Below are 21,299 nucleotides of genomic sequence, written 5' to 3'. Positions count from 1 at the left end.
TTTTTCTATTTTGTCAAGCGTTGTTACAGACTTTTAAAGTTTGCAAATGATAACAACTACATAGGAATGATTTTGAATTCATCCTTTTCGAGTTCTTCACGGAAATGTTGTTGAATGACTAACACTGATGCAGTGGTAGAAAAATCAGAATCAGCAAGGATTTCTCCAATGGGTCCTAAATCTGGAGCTTCTTCTGAATCACTAACCCCAGACTCCAGAAAAGAAGTTACCCGGCCTCCGCGTCTTCCTCGGCCAACAATGAAAAAGGAATGCTGGCTTTCCAATGACTTCAATATAGAAACCATCTCTGTGCCGCTTTCAACATGTTTTTCTGAGTACCCAACCTTTCTTAATGCAACTTGTTTCTCATAAAAGTTTGCAAAATATTCATTATCCAGATTCAATTCCTTCTCGTCCATTGCCTTGGCATAAGCTGTCTTCTTTTTCGCCTTGCTCAATTCTTTTTCTTCGTCTTGTAAGAACCGGACAGCCGTGAGGTTAACTCCAGGATGTTGTGTGATTTGAGAAGCATAAGCTAATGCTTCTCTATCGTATTTTCCTCCAATGAAAAGAACTGCGACCTGCAGGGCCACGCTTGCGGATGACCCTCTCTCGATGGTTTTCCCCAATCCACGATCAACAAGTACTCCTACTGAGCGTGGTGCATGTCTAAACACCTTGCGGTTTACGTATCTGAAACCGTGGGGTGTGTTTCCCATCTTTCCGTCTTTCCTCTGATTCTTATAGTATGGCAAAATGATCAAAGAAGCCTGAACTGCCTTGGAGAGGTTGTAGATGTCATGGTGCATGTTAAAAAATGTTGAGATTGCGAGTAACCTGTGTACTTTAATACCTCCGCCGCTCTGTTCCACGTACGATAAGATCATATTTGTAATCTCGTCACGCATGCTCACAACTGATTCATCGGCCATCGTGGTATTAGCATCTGTTTCTGGCAAAGGCGAGGGATGTTCATCATCACCTCGATGATTATCATCTTCTGGATCATCAGGAATGAACATGGCGGTATTGTTGTCGTTCATCTCGATCATATCGGTTACGTATGCTGAGAGACTTGTGAAACCATTACCTCGAGAAATCTCCATGAGGTTTATCATCGTTTGTACATTCTGGTGTCCATGGATACCAACCAATATACGGAGTTCAGTGTTAGGGTCGAACCACTGGAGTGCCATTAAAGGGTATGTAGTTTCCATGTTTGCCCGTTGGATAATGAATTTCGCCAAGTAATGAACCACTGAAATGGATAGTAGACAATGTAATAGTATCACCACGAAGCTACCAGTACTCATATATTTGCTCTGCACTTGTACATCAAAAAAAACAACATAGTAATGAATTAACATATGCAAGAAAAGCTAGACATCTGGAGTATATGGCGACACACTACCTCTGTTTCTGCAAAAGTGTTTTTCATTTTAAAATATGTTAAAAATGAAAAAGTGATAGTAAGGCATTACAAAAATTTAAAAGGAAAATGAAATTCAACTTACACTGACTGCAAAAGTGGCAATGAAGATATGAAGGTGACCCTTAACTGTTAGAAACAATCCTATGGCAATTGAGATATGCCAATGAAATTTGAAGAGAATGCCACAAGCCAAAGCTCCTAAAACTTTCGCGAGCAACATTATTGTATGAAGGAAGAAGAACTTGACGAATATGTAGTTATTATCCTCCTTGTCTTTTTTCAAATTTGCAAAACTAGCATTTGCACCTACCCATCAGAAGTATAATGGAAACACAATCATTCTCATAAACTCATGGAACCTGCGGACCATGATACTCATCAGTCTTCCATTTTTAGGAAAACATATTCCAATCATGAAAGACATCATGGTTTGACTGTAGCCTGTAATTCCAGCTACAACGACAACCAATAACCATATGCAACATACAAATAGTGTCAGATCTTGTGGTCTCATTGGTTTTCCATGTGGATTTCTTTTCTGCAGCCAGTTTACTAACGACGGCATCACTGAATAAAGACAACACGCCGTTACCAGTATAAAAGTAAACTGCGCCAATGAATCCACTATGGTCTTAGGATGTTTGACTGCCGAGTTAGGCTGGAATATCAAAGCAACACAGATAAGAATCATAGTGACTAAGTCAGTATACGATGCTGCACCGATAACTAGCTGCCCAACGTCTGACTTAGCGAACTTTGCTTCAATGAGTAGCCGTGTTAATACTGGCGAAGAGGTACCCGCTAAGGTTAGAGATATTGCAAGTACAAAACTGAATTCGTTCTTCATTGTTGCTTCAGTTTGTAAATGTAAAAGTGGTGCAGCTGTAACAGCCACAAGGAAGGTTGAGAATATAGTAGTGTAAGCTATTATGGCTTCACGCGGAAAACGCGCAAGTATTGATACATCAAAACTTAGCCCTAAGAATAATGCATAACAATTGATTCCTGTTTCTGTGAGCGAAGACAAGCTTCTATTCGAAACCATATTCAGAAACTTTCTCACGAAGCCGATGTTTCCCATAATAAGTCCTACCTGCACCAACGTTCCCAGTACTATTAGCAAAAAACACACAAACATAGAATGAGATCGGCAGACGTAAGACGAGAATGTTCTGGAGATAGAGACTGAAATGAAACCCTTTATCACTAAAATGACAGGAAAACATAATAGCTAAGGAAAAACTATCAAATATATGCTTATTAGTGTTTGTGATGGTCCTGGTAAATATAAATGTCAAGAGAATTCGGTTTGTGCTTGAGTTGAGAGTCATATATAAAAACAAATAAAAATAAAAGAAAGAACTAGAGATACCACAATTTCGACGATGATACGAGGCTGTAAGGTGTAGCGGGAGATCAGACGTAAAATTTGGTATAACAGGAAGAAAGACAGCATTACGCCGAAACAACCAACAATTAACGTACTACCTGTAGCCATTAAGCAATTTGATGGATTGCCAAAAAGGGACGCATTTGTATTGTTTACGATATCCTGAAGGGGTCCCTTAAACGCATCCACTGCTTCCTGGGGAATAGATTTCTTGGCAAAATCCATGATGCTCTAAATCATACAATATATATCAAGTTTCAAACTCTAACCTTGTGATATCCTTCAACAAACTTGCAGCTTTTGAGTAATAAAACCATTAATATCATGCAATAATAGTCGTATATGACTATCCTTGTTGATTCTTCAACCAACAAATCCTTGTTTGATCATACTGCGTGCTGAAACTTAGAGACAGACACAGAGAATCAGAGAGAGAGAGAGGAGGAAATATTATTTTTGTTTTGTTTGCATGGTTTTCATTTTTCTGCATGCGATTGGGTAATAATGGTGGAGAGTGTTTCTCGTTCTAATACAGAGAGGTTTTGCCAGCCTCATGACTCCTAAGTGAGAATAAGACTAGCGAAAAATAGAATCTTGGGTCCGGCCCACCAACAGGCCCAAAACTCTGAACTGTATTTGTGAAAGCACACAAAAATAAGCAAAAATTTGCCGTCCCATGCCTTTGCATTTGCCAAAGTGTGATAATATAAAAAGAGCAGTTGTCAGGGTAATCCAGTAAAATTAAAGAAAGTAAGAGTTGTCCCTTTTGAGGATGGCTCAAAATGCGGAAATCTTTCTGAGATATAGGAAAACAAAAACCTGCATTTCTTAGTTATTTACAAGGATTTTGTGAAAAATTTCATGTCATAATATTACTGACATATCTCGTGCCTCGTCCTTCTGCAAAAGGTTTCTTGCCTGTTCTTGGACTAGAATTAGGCATTTCCTGGCACAAATGTTACACTAATTAAAACTGCATTATGCTTGGCAATATCAAAACGAACTTTCAGTTCTGCAAGGTCTTCGGTTCCAGCATTGGAGGTGAGCTTCTTAATAAGGCTTAGAAAAGGTACAAGTACAACCAAACTGGAGCAAAATGTGATACCCACTACCAAGAAAATAACTTAGAGTTGCCAGTTGACAGGAAGGACTCCTAATTGCTCCAAGATATGATTCGTTTTCGAAAAATGCCTGTCATAGAAATTGAACGAAAAAGTAAATAGACTTGTCTTGTTAGAAAGAACGCAGGTAAAACAGATCCACTGGTAGTTTAACTCTTTAAAAGTACGTTAGGATAAGCAGCAAGGCTACAATTAACTTCGACTAAGACCAAACCCTACATATCAGATTATCCTGACTTGATCCTAAGAGACTTATATATCATTCCTTGTTCTTTAATGACCATGGCATTCAAAGAATATTCCATCTAATATCAGCCTGTCCAAACTAAATGTGATTAGAAACAAATTCGGTTCACAAACAAGATTAGATCATGGCATGTGGCGTATAAGTTACTACAGCAAAATAGGCTACATGGAAGCTGAAAGTGCTCAAATAATCCTTATGAAGAAGATATTAACATCAAGATTCCAATTTTAAAGCTAGTCAAAGCAGGAAGCTAACCTGCAATCGAAGAAACCTCTGTTTGCAGACAAACCAGAAGGGTGGGCGCATTTCAGAATGTGGTGCTTCGACTCATCAATTAGTCTGCATTACATATTTCTAGTCAGTTAATACAGCACGCCTGCAATGCATCCAACAACTAAGCCTTTAGTCCCAAACATGTTTGGGTAGGCTAAAAATGAAACCCAAATCATAAACTTATTTGGGTCTCAATGTATGAAAGTTCGGCTATATTAACGCTGGTCCGCCACACCTATCAATACCCTCCTCCTTTATCCTGGCTTAGGACAGGCTGTGCAGTAAGAAACTACACAGGCGGAGTTGGTTGCAATGCATCCAAAACAGAGTAAAATAAATTCAGTCTCTACCCAGCTAGCTTTAAAAATAGAATTTACTTAGACTTTTCTTGAGCAGAATTCCCCCAGAGGAGGAAAATAACACCACTTTTTCTTAGCGAAATTGTTCGGATTACTGCATCTGTGAAAGGTTCCCAACCTTTTTTAGCATGAGAATTTGCCTGATGGTTTCTAACTGCCAAAGAAATTAAAAGTACAATGTCATAACAACAGCACCGGTGATTGGTTGTAAAATAGATATTCAGAAAATGCATATTACTTTAAGAGGAAACTTGATCATTTTTTAACATATTACATCTTTCTAATACAGTAAAACACCAAATTTCAAGCACCAGGTATGGGCCAGCACCTTCATAGAACTCACGGGTCAACGTCAAGTACTCCGTGCTTATATTACAATGACAAATTAGCTGGCTCAGCGACAAGCAAACTTTTCAGAAGAGCAATTTATTTTACAGATACGAAGGTCTTGGAATGTAACATATGCTTGTACTGCTAGTTATACTGACCATAAAAGGTTAATATTCATACGACCATTCTAGGTCTAAATCAATCGTACCAAAATTTGGAATAAACAACAACCTTGTGAGGCATATCTAGATTCAAGATATGGTTTGCCTTGAATATGCTAAAGATTTCAATTGTAAGATTTTAAATATTTGGTCTAAGTAGAAATAAAATCTTCCTATCCTTCAATGTGATAACATTGGATTCAGCTGAAAAACCCAAAATAAAGTGTGTGGCCAACCAAAAATCATATTCTTTTAAAAACTCAACATGTATGCCATAAGTCAATTAGCATAAGTAGCATACCTGTAAGTACAGTGTTGAGCAGTAAAACACCCTGCAGTGAAGAGATAGTTAAAGTGAGTAATAGTTCGTTTTAATTAAATCAACTATTCGACAATACATGCTTAATATAACTTACCTGTAATGCCCACCGTTCCAAGTTCCCATGGGTAGGAATGGCACAACCCAGGTCTTGCTTAAGTTCCTTGAATATGTTCCCCAAACTTGAAGGAATCTTAATCCCCTCTGGCACTGAGAAAGAAAGACCCATTGCTTGACCAGGTCCATGATAAGGATCCTGAGAAAACATCCAATTAGGACACAAACAAAAAAGAAGAAAATATATCCCTATTATTACTTTGCTTACGCAAAGGAGTACTAGTCCAACCGACTTAAGCATTACACAGTAATGCAACTGAAGGAAGGAAAACTGAGGGGTAAAACAAGAATGCTCCCTAAACTTATGACAGGGAAGTAACTCGTGGTGCACTGCAATGTAGGTTCAAAAATCTCCCCCTCGAGATGTAAGAACTCCTATGTACACCTCGAGATAGCAAATTCAGTTTCAAACTCCACGCTTATCTTTGAACCTATAATGCGATTTCCAGATACACTAACAGAATGACATAAACTGCTCTCGACATAAGTTTATATCTTACACGATTTAGGAACTCTACAAATTACAGCATTCATACTCTACTTTAACAGAAAAATGTCAAATACCCTCAATGTGAACACTAAACAAACATCAAAATCGAGAATAAAATCAAACACTTGACATACCTGACCAATGATAACCGCCTTTACTCTATCGAACGGAGTCGAATTCATCGCATTAAAAATCAAATGTGTAGGTGGATAAATAGGTACATTTCCAGAAATTTCTTTCTCAACAAAAGTAGATAATGTCTTGACATAAGCTTTCTCAAACTCCCCAGAAAGTGCTTCTATCCATGTCTCCTCCACCAATAGCTCCTCCAGCTTCACAAACTTCCCTTCCTCTGAATAATTGAAAACCAAAAAGAAAAATCCAGTTTAATTAGATCAGATGAAGACCCTTTCAAATCCCTAAATTGGAAAACCCTAGAAATGCACATACCTTTGGACTTGGAGACTCTGTCAGTGCAGATTTTGAGGTTTCTTTTAGCTCTTGCAAGAGATTTGTTGAATTCAATCTTGGTTTTCTGTTCAACAGAAAGACTTGAACCATCATCAACATTATCAGGGCCTGATTTTGAGTGAGCAGATATAGTGGTGGGTTTTGAAATTAGGGTTTCAGAAATCTTGATTCGTTTAGGAGGAGGACTGAAAAAGTCAGTTATGGATTTTGAAGAAGACATTAATGGAGGTGAAGAAATTGCAGAGAAATTTCGAGAGAGAAAGGAGAGTGATATTGAGGAACTCATTTTTACCGCCATATACAGCGAGTAATGGCGGGAAAATTTCTAGCTTAATGTTCTGGTGATTTATGCTGTATGGTATTAGATAGGGTTCGTGAATAAGATCATCTTTATGCATACCTCCAGAGGTGTATATGACTAGATTAGCAACAGGGATGTATGATGACGTGGACTTCAGCCGATGTCACTATAGTGCGTTGGTAAAAAAATTAAGTGATGATACCGGTTTATATGATCCCAAAAAAAGAAAACTACTGGTTGGATATCGATGATGGCCGGGCCAGAATAGCGGCTCGATGGATTTAGTCTGGGCAGTTATTCCGGATCGGATAACATCGGTCGGGCGGGATGTATATGGTGGGGATGCATTGGGAAGCGGATTAGTGCAGAGATCTGAAGCGAGATGGAAAGCAGAAATGTCGGTATAGTTGGTTGAGCGAAGAGTGTTCCCCTTGGAAACAAGCGCGCTGAGGCGGTCTGGCCACGCCGGCGGGACATCAAATGTCTGTAGCACTCACGGTCTAAACGATGCGGATTAGCTCTCCTTCAAAACCACCCAACCCGATGTGCATGAAGGGAACAAAGGGTAATCTCCACTGGTTTATATGATCCCTCCTGTCTAGTGTCTAGTGCAGGTTGTGTCGAGGCAGGCAGGCCTGCGTAAAACCTGCCTTATTTTCAACACGGGCCTATCCTGGACTTGTTCCGGGACAAAAAAAAATATGATCCCTTGTCATTTACCACTTATATTCGAAACTCGATAAACGAATGTTCGATAAATGGATAACCCCGTCAAATGAATAATTTTCTCCGATTCCGATTTAGGCTAAGGTGATAAATGAATAACCTCGTTTAATGCATTAATGAACAAAAAAATTGGATCCTTAAAGGCTCTACAGAAATATAAACGAATAAACCAAAATATATGATTAGAAAATTTTACATAAAAATATATGTAGCAATGAACTCAAAAAAATTCATCTATGGTTGATTGTCTTTTGCTTCCACCCAAACCAAAATGCCCTGTATCCTTAAATTTATGCAATGCTTGCTCAATTTATGGAATATTTTCCTCGTGTTGTAGCAAGTAATTTTCTTGAAGTGACCATCGCTTGAAAAGCATCTTTAGATGACACATTTGGTACGACGCTACTATCATCTGGTTCAGGATCATGCTCATTATTCATTACTGACTCAATAATTTCTTCGTCTGTTGGGGACTCCATAACTGCATCATTCTTGTTAGCATAGTTCAAAAGACGTTCGACGTCCATCACATTTCTATAACGTAAATTAGAAATGACACCAGTTAATCCTTAGATTTCTTCTTCTAATTGACCATTTTCTAGTTCAGGAACGTCAATATATTCGGACCGAGTCTTACAATGACGAAAACAATTTGCGATTGTTTTTGCTGTCACATCAAACCTCCAAGCCATAGTAGAAAAATTAATAGCATTCAAAATGTTAATCTTTTCTCTTGTATAATTTTGCTTCTTAATTAATAAAATATTATCTAAATGAATAAATATTCATTTTTTCGATAAATAAATAACTCCGTAAAACGAATATTTATTTTTGGTTCCGAAGACATTCATTTATCGAGGTTCGACGATAGTATTCAAGGAAAGGGAAACTACCCATAATTTGGTTAGCAGGGAGAACTTCAATTTAATTATTTATTTTTTAGGGTTATTTAGTTTTTGGTACTTACGTTTTGTCCAACATTAGTGTTTGCTCTAACATTTGTCCAACTTAGGGTTTGGTACTTGAATATAACGTTGACTTGTGTTGACTGTGTTTGACAAAACATTCAATTAATTCAATTTCTTAACGAAAATCAATATTTAACACAATCAACATAGGTCAACGTTATTTTCAAGTACAAAATCCTAAGTTGGACAAATGTTAGACCAAACACTAATGTTGGACAAAATGTAAGTATCAAAAGCCAAATAACCCTATTTTTTATGTATATTTTTTCTTTATATGTATTTTTGAAGGTATAAAGATAAAAAAACCCAACAAAAATAGAAAAACAACTACATGGAATGAGAAGACTCATCTAAAAGACGAGCAATACAAGAAGGAAGAGAGGACTAGTATCAGATATATGGTTAGAATTAACATAAGCCGTTAAAATATAGGGTTATTTTGTTTTTGGTACTCAAGTTTTGACCAACTTTGCTGTTTGGTCTAACATTTATCCAGCTTGGTGTTTGGTACTTGGAAATGACGTTGACCCGCGTGGACTCGGTTTGACCTTGGTGTGTCCACTTCTCTGTTAATTAATTAGAAAATTACTAAAAGAAAATTAACTTTAGTAACAATGACCTGCTAAGTCCTAACGTTACACGTGTACGCTCAAAATTTCATATATCTCAACGGTGGAGAATTCTCCTAAATTTAACACTTATAACCCTAAAATCTATCGACTCATAGTCAGTTTATTCTCGTCTCAGACACAAAGTGTTTAGGGTTTATAGAGACTTTGTCCTTGAAATCATTGTAGATCGAAAAAAAAGCTGCAAATCGAAGTGTTATTGTTGGTGTCTTGTGGATTTGGAAGTCGATCTGTAAGATTTTGGGGAGATTGAAGTGTATTTTAGCCGTTCTTCATCTTTTTCAGTGGTAAGTGTATAAAATTTACATAATTTTGTTATATTTCTTCCTTAATCCATCTATTATTAGTTGGTAAGTGGTAAGATTTCAATATTTATGTTGTTTAATTTTATCTTTTTTTCGGTTGAATAATTTAGGGTTTTAAAAAAATTGGGGTTTTTTCGAATCTGGTACTTTTTTAATACTTGAAAAGGGGAAAATAACGTGGGTTTGTCTTTTTGATGGTGACTTTGTCTAATTTTGTATGTGTTCGACGAATTTTATATTTTAGGGTTTTGTTGCTATGCTGCTTTTTTCGATTACTTTAGTATGCAATGACTAACTGTTTGATTTGTGACTTTATGTATACAAATTTAACTTTTAGTGTTCTATTGTATGCAGAATGGATGGGTCTGAGTTGCCAAAGTTTTACCCCACTAAAGATGGTTATCTGGTGGGTACAAGTAGGTCTAAAAGGGACACTAGTAAAAATGTGAAAAGGCCTGATTGTTTGGTTGAAGAAGAGTTAGATTGGTTGTCATTATTAAACAAGTATGACAATCCAATTAGTACTACAGGACATGAACCTGAAGCAGTTACAAGTCAGGTGGGAGAAGTAAATGTGAACTTGAATGCAAGTGTAAGTGCAGATGGTGGTGCTGGTGCTAATGTTGTTGGTTGTAGTAAAGATGTAGAAAAGGTTGGTGGCAGTTCAAGAAAAGTTCGTAAAGGTGGTAGTAAAAGAAAAGTTAGTAAAGGTGTGAATGCAGTTGTGTGAGATGCAGTTGTAGATTTGAGTTGTGGTGTAAATGATGAAGGTGGGAATGGTGGTGGTGTAAATGTAACAAGGAGGTATGATGTTGATGTTGATTTGAGTCAAGTGGAGTCAGTTACTCAAGTTGAAACAGATGAGGTGCAAGCAACTGAGAAAGTGGTCCACAACATGAAAGTGGTCCACAACATTGATGAATGTAACCATAAAGAAAAGTATGTTTCTGCTGGTGAGTCTGATATAGAACAAGAGATAGAAGTCCCTGAATGTGATAAGGATGATAAAGAGGCAGACTTGACAGAGCAGATTGCAAGTGTTATCAAGAAGACTGTTGAATGGAAAGATTATGTGAAAAAGACAGGCAGAGTGTATGAAGAGGAAGAGGTGAAGACTTGGAACAGTAATGTATCTATTCTGGACAATATGTTTATTGGGCAAGAATGGGCTTCAGCATATGAGTGTAGAGATTACATTAAAGATCAAAACATCTTCCAGAATTTTGATATTCAACAAGTGAAGAATACCCAAATTCAGCAACAATATAAATGCAAGCAGGCACCACATTGTAAGTGGAATGTTTATTACTCTAGAATTTGGGATAAAGTCACTTGTAGGTGCAAGAAAGGTGAATTTGAGCATACATGTCAGGGGAAACATGGAATCCACCATCCTTTAGCCAAAGCAAGGTTTGACTTGACTGGTCACTCCTCCTTTTTTTTATTTAAAGTTATTAACATTAATATAATGTACATTGTTGACTAACTCTTTAAGTTTATTATTTTGTAGGTGGGTATTCAGAGTTATGTTGGATACTTATAAAGCTCATCCTAAGTACAAACCACAGGATTTCATAGATGAAGTGTTGAGGGTTCACAAAGTGGAAATTGGTTACTGGACTGCTTGGAGAGCTTGGCATATGTGTATGGAGAGAATTTATGGTAATTATGAAGACAGTTATGCCATGGGCCCTGAATTCTGCAATCAAGTTCTGAAGAGGAATGATGGCAGTATTGCAAGTTGTGCAACAGATGAAGCTGGAAAGTTCAATCACCTATGTATAGCTTATAAGAGTTCCTTGGATGGTTTCAAGAAAGGTTGTAGACCTATTTTAGGTTTGGATGGGTGTTTTCTTAAAGGTAAATATGGTGGTGTTTGTTTAGTTATAGTATCCTTAGATGGAAACAATGGAATCTTTCCAATTGCCATATTTATTTGTAGAAAAGAAAATAAAGAAAATTGGACTGAGTTCCTTAGGATTCTTGCTCCATACTTGAAAGAACATCCAAGAGCTCTGACCTTCATATCAGACAGATAGAAAGGACTAATCTCAGTTGTTGAAGCAAACTTTAGTGAAGCAAACTTTTGAAAGAACGTCCAAGAGCATTTTTTGACACTTCTTCAAGTTGTGAACACATCACTTCCAACTTTTGTGAGGCATTTAATGCTTGGATTTTACACATAAGAGGTTTGCCCTTATGCAAGCTTCTTGAGAAGTATCACTTGATTATTACTAGGTTGATGTTTGATAGGAGAGAACAAGGTGACACTTATGAAGTTGGAGGAGTTGTCCCAAGAGCAGAAGGTATCTACAAACTGAATAGGGAAATAACACCAGCTTTTCAAAGAGTACCTACTAGTAAAAATGTATGGACAATTCTTGATAATAAGGGAGGTTCTTGAGTGGTGACATTGTCCAAGCACCAGTGTTCTTGTAGATATTGGGATGTCACAGGAATTCCTTGTGAGCATGCTATCAATGCTTTCTTTTTTAACCAAAATGGAGATTGGAAAGAGTAAGTATCTCACTCTTTAGACTGTTCAATTTATATTGTTAGTGTTTTTTGCATATTTGTCTTGTTTTTATTATGTCTAACTTTGGAACTTGTCTTGGTTCATATCTTGTAGGTTGCTTGATGATACCATTTTGTGGATAAGTACAGAGCCACTTATGCAGGAATGGTTGGTCCACTGGACAATGAATCTAAATGGGCAGCAAAAGCTGACATAGCTCATAAAGTTGGACCACCACCATTTGAGAGGTCAAAAGGAAGACCAAGATTCCAAAGGAGAAGAGATGCAGATGAAGCAAGAGGTGGAAATGCTCAGAAGAAACAGTGTAAAATTTGTGGTGAATTTGGACATAACCAGAGGACTTGTCCTAAAAAATATGACCCTCCTACAGAACAAGGTTCAGTACCACATGCTCCAAGGAATCCAGCTAGAGATTTTGAAGAATATTATGAACAGCTCAATCAAGCTAGAGTTACTGAACCTGATGTAGCTGTTGGTAGGGGCAGAGGAAGAGGAAGAACAACTGGCACTACAGCTGCCAGGGGTGGCAGGGGAAGTGGCGTTTCAGCTAGTAGAGGTGGAAGGGGAGGTGGCATTACAACTGGAATAGGTGGAAGGGGAGGTGGAATTACAGGTGGAAGGGGGGGTGGCATATGTGGAAGGGCAGGTGGCAATACATCTGGCAGAGGTGGTACAGCTGGAAGAGCAAGGAGAGCAGAGTACTTACTTTTTTGGGACCAAATAGAAGAACCAATAGCACCAGCTCCAGCATGGGTCCCTCCTGGTAGAGGTGTTACAAGAGCTGCAAGGGGTACAGGTAGAGGTGGTAGAAGGGGTGCAGGTAGAGGTGTTAATATGGTCCACATAAGAAGAGGTGAGATAGTTGGTTATGGGATTTTAGCAGGGGGGCTAAATGAAGTTCCAAGATATAGAAGGAATCCTACTAGGGCTCAGGTGATTTCTCTACTATTTTTGTATTGTATTTGACATAGAAGAAATATTGTTGTATTTCATGCATTTGGAGACAGGTACTAACTACAAAAAATTTGTCTTTAGGCTTTTGCAACTGCTGCTGTACAAGAACAAGATGTAGCTGCTGAACAAGAACAAGAACAAGATGTAGCTGCAGAACAAGAACAAGATGTAGTTGCTGATTATTTTGTTCCTGCAGTACCATTTTTAGGCTTAGATGGTTGTTTTATGGCAGGACAGCATAGTGGTGGTGTTGCAACTAGAGGTGGTGTTAGAACCAGGGGTGTTGGTGTTAGAACAAGAGGTGGTAGTGTACCAAACAAGAGGGCAAGACTCACCCCTATGTTGTCTGAGCCAGAGATGGACCCTGAGACAGAGATGGAGCATGTGTTTCCTGAGCCATAGATGGAGCATGTGTTGCCTTTACCACCAAGGAGAAGCAAAAGGATTCAAAGGGCTATAGGTAAGTCCCTTAATGGAATTACAATTGATCTTACTGAAGAATGATCACCAATCACTTAACTTCATCTTTTTTGGTCAGCTACAATTGCTTTGTTTACATTTCAACCTGTTTGAACAACTTAAGTAGTTGCTTTATAAACTAGTTTTAAGACTTCGTTTTCATCTTTTTGAACCATCTATGAACAAGTTATTATTATCTTTATAAACTAGTTTGTCTACCATATGTTATGTTAGATTTCTTCTTTATATTTTTTCTGTATATGGATTGTTCAATAGTTGCTCAGGGGAAAATTACGCAGGAACAACAAACTAGAAATAAATAGATTAGTACTTAGAACATATTATTGGTGCATACATCTTACTAGGTTAATACATCTCCTCATTCATTACAACTAGGAAACCCTTACAGCTTATTGTTTTAGAGAAACTGAACCTTCTTACATTGTTGACATAAATAGTATCTGTTGCCAATAGATTCTGGTTTTCTAGATGTGAGCAGCTTCATCTTACCATCACAGCATGATATGTGCATGATAAGAGGTTGATTTTACAGTTATAAGCCATGTGATCAGCATCCCCACATGAGTAGCAGTAGAACTGTTTGTCTTTCAACCATTTGTCTTCATCATTCAGAGGGGGTGGAATAGGAGGTGGAATACCTTTATGTGAAGCTACATAAGCATCTAACCAGATGAAAACTCCACAGTAGTTGCACTTCACAGAAGGTTGGAAACCTTCTTCTCCTTTTACAGCTTTTCTAAGAAACAGGTAGCCTTTGCAGTTGGTTAGACTACATTTTGTGCCTTCCCAGGGACAATATCTGCTAACATGACCAGCCGAAATACATAGATGGCACTTGATAGTTGATGATGAGCTTGAACACTCCATTGTGTCTTCTTCTTTGTGAAAATTTGGCAGGTGAAGGTTTTTGTTGAATAAGAAGATGAGAAAGTGTTTGAATTTAGCTTTTATAGAGACCAGATCGGCCAGATAGTTCAACGGTCAAATTTTGAAAACCCAAAAAATCCGACCGTTGGATGTCAACATTCTGGTACGTTATCTATATGCAGACACGTGTCTAACGTCGAAGTTAACGGCGTTAAGTAATTACATATTTTTAAAATTGAAAAAAAAAAATACTAAACAGACTTCAAAGTCAAACCGAGTCCACGCGGGTCAACGTCATTTCCAAGTACCAAACACCAAGCTGGACAAATGTTAGACCAAACAACAAAGTTGGTCAAAACTTGAGTACCAAAAACAAAATAACCCTAAAATATATGGTTGGAATGAGAGGACTCCATGATTTAACTTTCAACTCTAGCATCTACTCTTAGAATTTTCCTCAAACAACCTAAAATTATTGTGCCAAAAGAATGAACAAGTGATTGTACACTTCTTGTTGGGGTATTTTGGTCTACTGTTGCATCAAATTGTTACTGCAGTAGTTTTTTTTTTTTTTTTCTTTTTCTTGGTATGGCAATAATTTTAAATCGTGAAAATAGAAGAAAATCAGAAACAATTGGTAAATTATCATGAACAATTCAAATGTAAAATATTTAAAGAGAATAAAAATCCAAACATGAGAAGAAAAACGCAAATTTCAGTCTAAGATAAAGAATCAGGTTATTTATTTTTTGGTACTTATATTTTGTCCAGAGTTAGTATTTGGTCTAACATTTGTCCATCTTAGGATTTAGTACTTGAAAATAATGTTGACCTGCATTGACTGTCTTAAATCTTAATTTCTGCTAAAGAAATTATTAAAAAATTTATATAAAATATAATCATTAAACAAGTTTACTATTACACCCTTCACTTTGATAGTATTTACAAAATAATCACATATTAACCCTAATTCTTTTAGAAGAAAGACAAATCCCATTTCTTCCCTCCCAAAACCCCTCATCGCCACCACCGTCAATTTCTTTCTCTCTAACACTACCACTGCAACATCATCACATCTCGCTTTCCCTTTCCGTTTTCTATTATCAATCTATCTTCTTTTCCATCTGCAAACCTCAATATTCTTAAATCGGGTGAAGTTTCTCATATTAGTTTCTAAAGTTCAGAAATCAAGTTCGACGATTAGCCAAGATTATATCTTATATTAGCGTTTGATTAACTGATTCACCAAACTCTCGATCCAGTAACACCGCCACCACCATCTTCCGGCTTCGCAAAACAAAAACGAAAGGTAGTAAATGCATAAATTTTTATATCATGATTTAATTACAATTAAAGGTAACAGAGTCAACGAAAGTCAACGTCATTTCTAAGTACCAAACCCTAAGTTGGACAAATGTTAGACCAACTGCTAACTTTGGACAAAACATAAGTACTAAAAACCAAATAACCCTAAAGAATCTGTTAGAAAGATTATTAAGATCTGCATTGTTTTCTCCTTAGTTCCCATTGTTTTCTTCTCAGTTCCCATATATCAATTCCAGCTTCAAGGGTAAGCTTCCACAGCTTCTCAGATCTATAGGCAATCTCTATGGCTTCCTTCATGTATGTAGCGGGTCGAATAAGCAAATCATACTGAATCACCCATTGAAGTCCGCGAATGTAACGACATACTTTCTGTTGTTCGGTTGCTTTTATCTCAGCTCGATACCACAGCTTCTGGAAAATCTGTGTATAATCATGCACACTCATACCGACTGTTTGCCTACACTCGTCTACGCCTAGCTTCATGTGTGCTTGCCTACAATCGCCTATACGTAGCTTCTCGTGTGCCCAACTCTTATACGAACCCGGTACAAACCTGTAATACATCTCGCGTCGCATATCTGACCAATTAGTGATTTTCTGCATTCCTTCTTGCTCTCGGCTCCATTGAAGATTATCCCACCATATTTGTGCAAAAGGCTTGAAACTAGAAGCTGCTACTCTAACTCGCGTTGGATCTTTTGACCCCGTAAAATCAAATAAGTTTTCGAAATCATCAAGCCAATCCAAGAACGTATCAGGATTCGACCAATCCTCGTCAAAGTCTTGGTATCCAGACACCGCCACCTCGGTTATTGGCGGATCATAAACGGCATCTTTCACGTCAGGTTCCAAAGACGCAGGCGCATCCACAAACTCATCATGCTCATCCATGTTTTGAAAAATCTTCCTCAGTTGTTATACTCCATGCTGCTTCTTATATGGATGTTCAATATAAATCCTAATTTCTTGAGGACTAATGGCATTCACAAAGTTGGAAGCCATTCCTAAAACTAAACAAAGAATCCCATTAGGATTTTGAGTTCTTTTGCAACTAAGATCTGTTAAATTTTTTTTTTTTTTTGGTGTGTTGCGATTTCTATTTTTTGAATTTCAAGGCTTGCACAACAGCACCACCGCCAGCGGCCCACCCTTGATGGTTGCTATAACTGGACCAATTTTTGTTATCACTTCGTTGCTGTAGGATGCCTTATATTTATTATGTCTTCTGGTGGTAGGTAATGGTAACCCTTGTTAACTTTTGGGGAAATAAGTGTTTGGATTTAATTTAGAATTAATGCTTAATTAGGTAAGTGGTCTTTTGGGTTTTCTTCTTCCCCAAATAAAAACTCGATTGCGTGTGCCTAACTGTTATTCCAGTCATATAGACATATATGTTTGGCATCGTGACATACCCATAATTAGTGCTAAGGTGGCAAAATCAACACGTTGATATGTGGACAGAAATATGTCCGAAAACATGACTCATGTACTCCTTCCAATATATTCTAGAAAATTGATACTATTATTTTTCTAATTTGGCCTATTTTACGTTTAAATGAAAAAAAATGATTATGTCTCTTTTCCAAAAATTGAAGCAGTACAATTCGCGTTTGCTGAGATTGGTTTAAAAAACCATTAAACCTAAATATAAAACTCAACTAGCAAAATGTTTATAAATTTGAATATGTTATATCTCAAGATTTGAAGCCCGACCAAATTCGATACCGTCAGTTCAAGTTAAACCGATCAACTCAATTTGAGACAAGATGGGCAAATACTCAGATTTACTTTGAGCTTTTGCGGATCCAATTTTCCTCTTTGTCCTCTCCTCGGTTGGGCGGCAATCAGAAAACTTGCCCATTTTCCAATTTTCTCATTGCCACTGGACTTTCTTTAACCTGTTCACCCTTATTCTATTTTAATGTTATTTATAAATGTTAGTAACTAAATTCTAAAATGTATATTCCTTTTATTGGAATCAACAGTTTACGTCCTAATGAGATGACTATCCGTGAAGCAATGGGGGCCGGCTCCAAGACAGGGTACTCAATATTTGCTAATTTACTTATTTATCCCTGTTATTGTGTGTGTTCAGGCGGTGATTTAAATATCAAGAACCGGAGAGAGTATATATAAGGAAGCATCGCTCAACAGTGTGTTATGTAACACCTATCTGTCTGTCTCTCCGACTTTCTCTCTCTCCATCTATCTATCACACCAGCAATTATGTGATGTATCAATAGTAAAAACCAGAAAAAGTAATTTTTTCATCATCATTCTGAAGTTGAAGTTTCAGAGAAGGAAAATAAGAACGAAAACAACGCTTTGGAGAAGAAAGGTGGTAATATTGATGAGTTATCTGATGGAAAAGAATTTGATCAGGTTATTATTGTGAAAGCAAAGGGTTTAGAAAATATGAGGTGAGCGAAAGTAACAAAACCTCCATCAAAAGTGCAACGTGGATATTAAAACATCAAGTGCAATGTGATTATACAGAATGTTGGAATTATAATTTAAATAGTAGATGTAGGATAATTCTGTTTGATCTTTGAATATTTTGAAATTTGAATAATTGTTTGTTAAGTTTCGTCTTTAGGAAAATACTAAACACATTTAAATATGTGGCTTTATTCCTACAAATTAGGATTTTGTTAGTAATGGGATAATGAGTGTATTTTTAGGGTTTGAATTACTGCATATATAAAAGTTAGTTTTCTATTGTAAAATATGTTGAAAGATTATCAATATATTTTTTACTTCTTATATTTTTTTAGTGTTTCTGTGACAGACCGGAAAATTACGCCTTTGGCGTGTTGTCCCGCAGGCCGTAACTCCCCTGGTGCACCATGATGAAGCTACGATCCGGGCATCAAAGCTAGGAAAATACACGTTCGTTGCCCTTGCAAGCATGCTCTTGATGCATGATGCAGCCAATTTAGCTTCCACACCTTTCCAAACTCACCCTTGTCCGCTAAAGGGTGTAAGGCCATAAGGCCAACGCCAATGCATATTGCATGCATCTCTGGCTTTGCCTCAACGTAGGAATTTCATCACTGAATTTCCTATGTAGCTGAGTCATCGTCATACCGAGTCTTTTCCAGGAATAAGGCATGCCTTGAACTTACGCATAGGCCATTGCAGGCCTCATGCCGTACTTTCCTTAGGCTTATACAAGCTCCGCTAACTTGCATATCGATGTAGCTTACTTCTGAGGACATGCCCAATGCGCCATTGGTACATGCCTAAGTCGAACGTCTTGATAGGAAGTATGAACATCCACTGACTGGAACGCAACTAGCCTCATCAAGTCTGGCCGCAATCATCTCTTGCGTCGAGCTACCGAGCTTAGATGATATGAGGGGACAATCTTGCCGCAATCATCTCGCAATTAGATGATATGAGTGACAACGTGCTGGACCTGCAATGATGCAACTCATTGCGGCTGCCTACGTACCCTTACCTACTCTAAAGGGATCAAGCACAGGCCGTAGTTCATCCTCGAAGAGACAGAAGCTTAACCAACTCGTATGCAAGGTCGTAGCCTAGAAAAAATGGTAATGGCCTGGTCCGTAGGCCATTCCGTCAAGATGACCAATGATTATGCACCATCGGGTCCACGACATGGAATAGTGATGCCTAAGCATAAAATGTCCTCTTCGCATGGCTACGCAACTATAAATGATCTTTAGGAATCATTTATACTCTTCCGGCTAAGCTATGAAGCTTACTTGGCGCATAGTCCGCATATGCACCTTCAACCAAGTACCCTCCCTATATATGTCTTAATGGAATTTCTACAAGTATGTTTTAGGGACTAAAATGACATGCTTTCTGCACTGTTCATCGCAATGATTGTGTTACTTGGCAATGATTGCGTTACTTTGAATTGATTGCGTTCATTCGCAATCATTGCATACAATGATTGCGCAACACTCGTTCGGCCAGCCCTCTCTAGCCTGATGCACAATGATTGTGTGATATTGGCTCTATGCCAATAGCCTCCATAATGCGCAATGATTACGCTGAAACTCAAGGCCACCTACCCAAGTGGCCTAATGCGTCATTTGATGCGAGATTTGTCCCTTAGCCAAATAGCAAACATAATGCGCCATTTTAATGCAACATTGGCCTTAAGCCAATCTACTTCTTACTAACCAACGGAAGATTTGGATGAAGCTTCATCTCAGGCCATGGCGCGTCCTTTAGCATGCGCCATGCTAAAAACATTGGGTATTACATTATTCACCCCTTTAAAGAATTTCGTCCCCGAAATTCAAAACAAAAACTATTGCGGACAAACGGTTCGGTTTGGATTTCTTGAGAAAATGTCTCGTACCATATGCTCAGAAATCACGGGTTTCTTCAAGTTATCGTGAATAACAATTTAGACCTTCTAAGAAACCGTCCCATACCGCCTGCCCAGGAATCTAAAAGTTCCCACAACAATACCAAGAATCGCAAGTGCCAAGAGGATATCTCGACCATGTATCTTAAATGGAATCCCATACTACTACCCAGGAATCCCTAAGGTTCACAAATTGAAAGGTGTCATCGAAATGACAAGATTTTAACACAGTACTGTGTAGAACAGTTTTCAGTTGCCCACCGTCCCTAACGGTCATCCAGATTTCCACTAGTAAGTGGGATGCTAGCCGGGCCTGACAACGCACACCGTTGGCCAGTTTCCAATGTGTGGGGATGATCAGTCTCATTGTCTACCCACCGTCCCAGACGGTCTTCTGGATATCCACTCATAAGTGGGGTGCCACTTAGGCGAGGAAAACTCACAGTACTTAAACAATCTCAACTCGATTCGCTAAGTAACTGGAGTAGCAGTTACAAACTCCTTTCCGCGCAAAAGTTGGCTTACTCTCCAACTTTAAGTATCCATTAAGGAAAATAATCGCTTGACGAGTCCATTACTCACAGTCCGTAGAGTTATCTCGGAACTTGCTCTGATACCAACTGTGACGGATCGGAAAATTACGCCTTTGGCGTGTTGCCCCGCAGGCCGTAACTCCCCTGGTGCGCCATGATGAAGCTACGATCCGGGCCTCAAATCTAGGAAAATGCACGTTCATTTCCCTTGCAAGCATGCTCGTGATGTATGATGCATCCAATTTAGCTTCCACACCGTTCCAAACTCACCCTTGTCCGCTAAAGGTGTAAGGCCATAAGGCCAACGCCAATGCATATTGCATGCATTTTTGGCTTTTCCTCAACGTAGGAATTTCATCACTGAATTTCCTATGTAGCCGAGTCATAGTCATACACAGTCTTGTCCAAGCATAAGGCATGCCTTGAACTTACGCATAGGCCATTGCAGGCCTCATGCCGTACTTTCCTTGGGCTTATGCAAGCTCCGCTAACTTGCATATCGATGTAGCTTACTTCTGAGGCCATGCCCAATGCACCATTGGTACATGCTTAAGTCGAACGACTTGATAGGAAGTACGAACATCCACTGACTGGCATACAACTTGCCTCATCAAGTCTG

At 38.2% G+C, this 21,299-nt stretch overlaps 2 protein-coding genes across 7 annotated transcripts; both read right to left on the bottom strand.

Annotated features, from left to right (window-relative positions):
- Window positions 1-20: 20 nt before the first annotated feature.
- On the bottom strand, window positions 21-3,263 carry LOC113284102 (cation/H(+) antiporter 28-like). Of its 6 annotated transcripts, none has more exons than XM_026533507.1 (3): window positions 2,805-3,263; window positions 1,515-2,525; window positions 21-1,322 (listed from the first exon to the last, which is right to left on the bottom strand). In XM_026533507.1, the coding sequence occupies exons 2-3, from the start codon at window positions 1,650-1,652 to the stop codon at window positions 57-59; spliced, it is 1,404 nt and encodes a 467-aa protein (XP_026389292.1). In that variant the 5' UTR covers window positions 1,653-2,525; window positions 2,805-3,263; the 3' UTR covers window positions 21-56. The 6 variants fall into 6 exon arrangements, with proteins under 6 accessions (XP_026389292.1, XP_026389293.1, XP_026389294.1 ...); XM_026533508.1 differs by having other exon boundaries at window positions 2,921-3,263; XM_026533509.1 differs by having other exon boundaries at window positions 1,515-2,521; window positions 2,921-2,936.
- Window positions 3,264-3,553: 290 nt separating this feature from the next.
- LOC113278384 (uracil-DNA glycosylase, mitochondrial-like) lies at window positions 3,554-7,038 on the bottom strand. The gene is made up of 7 exons (XM_026527239.1): window positions 6,690-7,038; window positions 6,374-6,591; window positions 5,730-5,888; window positions 5,615-5,645; window positions 4,841-4,976; window positions 4,446-4,529; window positions 3,554-4,013 (listed from the first exon to the last, which is right to left on the bottom strand). Exons 1-7 carry the CDS (start codon window positions 7,006-7,008, stop codon window positions 3,947-3,949), a joined length of 1,014 nt encoding a protein of 337 aa, XP_026383024.1. The 5' UTR covers window positions 7,009-7,038; the 3' UTR covers window positions 3,554-3,946.
- Window positions 7,039-21,299: the final 14,261 nt, after the last annotated feature.

This window comes from Papaver somniferum, chromosome 5 (assembly GCF_003573695.1).
Source record: "Papaver somniferum cultivar HN1 chromosome 5, ASM357369v1, whole genome shotgun sequence".
NCBI classification, from domain to species: domain Eukaryota; kingdom Viridiplantae; phylum Streptophyta; class Magnoliopsida; order Ranunculales; family Papaveraceae; genus Papaver; species Papaver somniferum.
Note: the sequence above shows the minus strand (reverse complement) of the source record. Positions and strands in the feature narration are given on the sequence as shown.

Coding starts and splice junctions, on each gene's coding strand:
- LOC113284102 (XM_026533507.1), bottom strand. CDS start 1,652: ATGTTGCTCGCGAAAGTTTTAGGAGCTTTGGCTTGTGGCATTCTCTTC. Junction 1,323..1,514: donor TTGCCACTTTTGCAGTCAGT/GTAAGTTGAATT, acceptor GTACAAGTGCAG/AGCAAATATATGAGTACTGG.
- LOC113278384 (XM_026527239.1), bottom strand. CDS start 7,008: ATGGCGGTAAAAATGAGTTCCTCAATATCACTCTCCTTTCTCTCTCGA. Junction 4,977..5,614: donor GCTCAACACTGTACTTACAG/GTATGCTACTTA, acceptor TTTCTTTGGCAG/TTAGAAACCATCAGGCAAAT. Junction 4,014..4,445: donor AGAGGTTTCTTCGATTGCAG/GTTAGCTTCCTG, acceptor TTTCTATGACAG/GCATTTTTCGAAAACGAATC.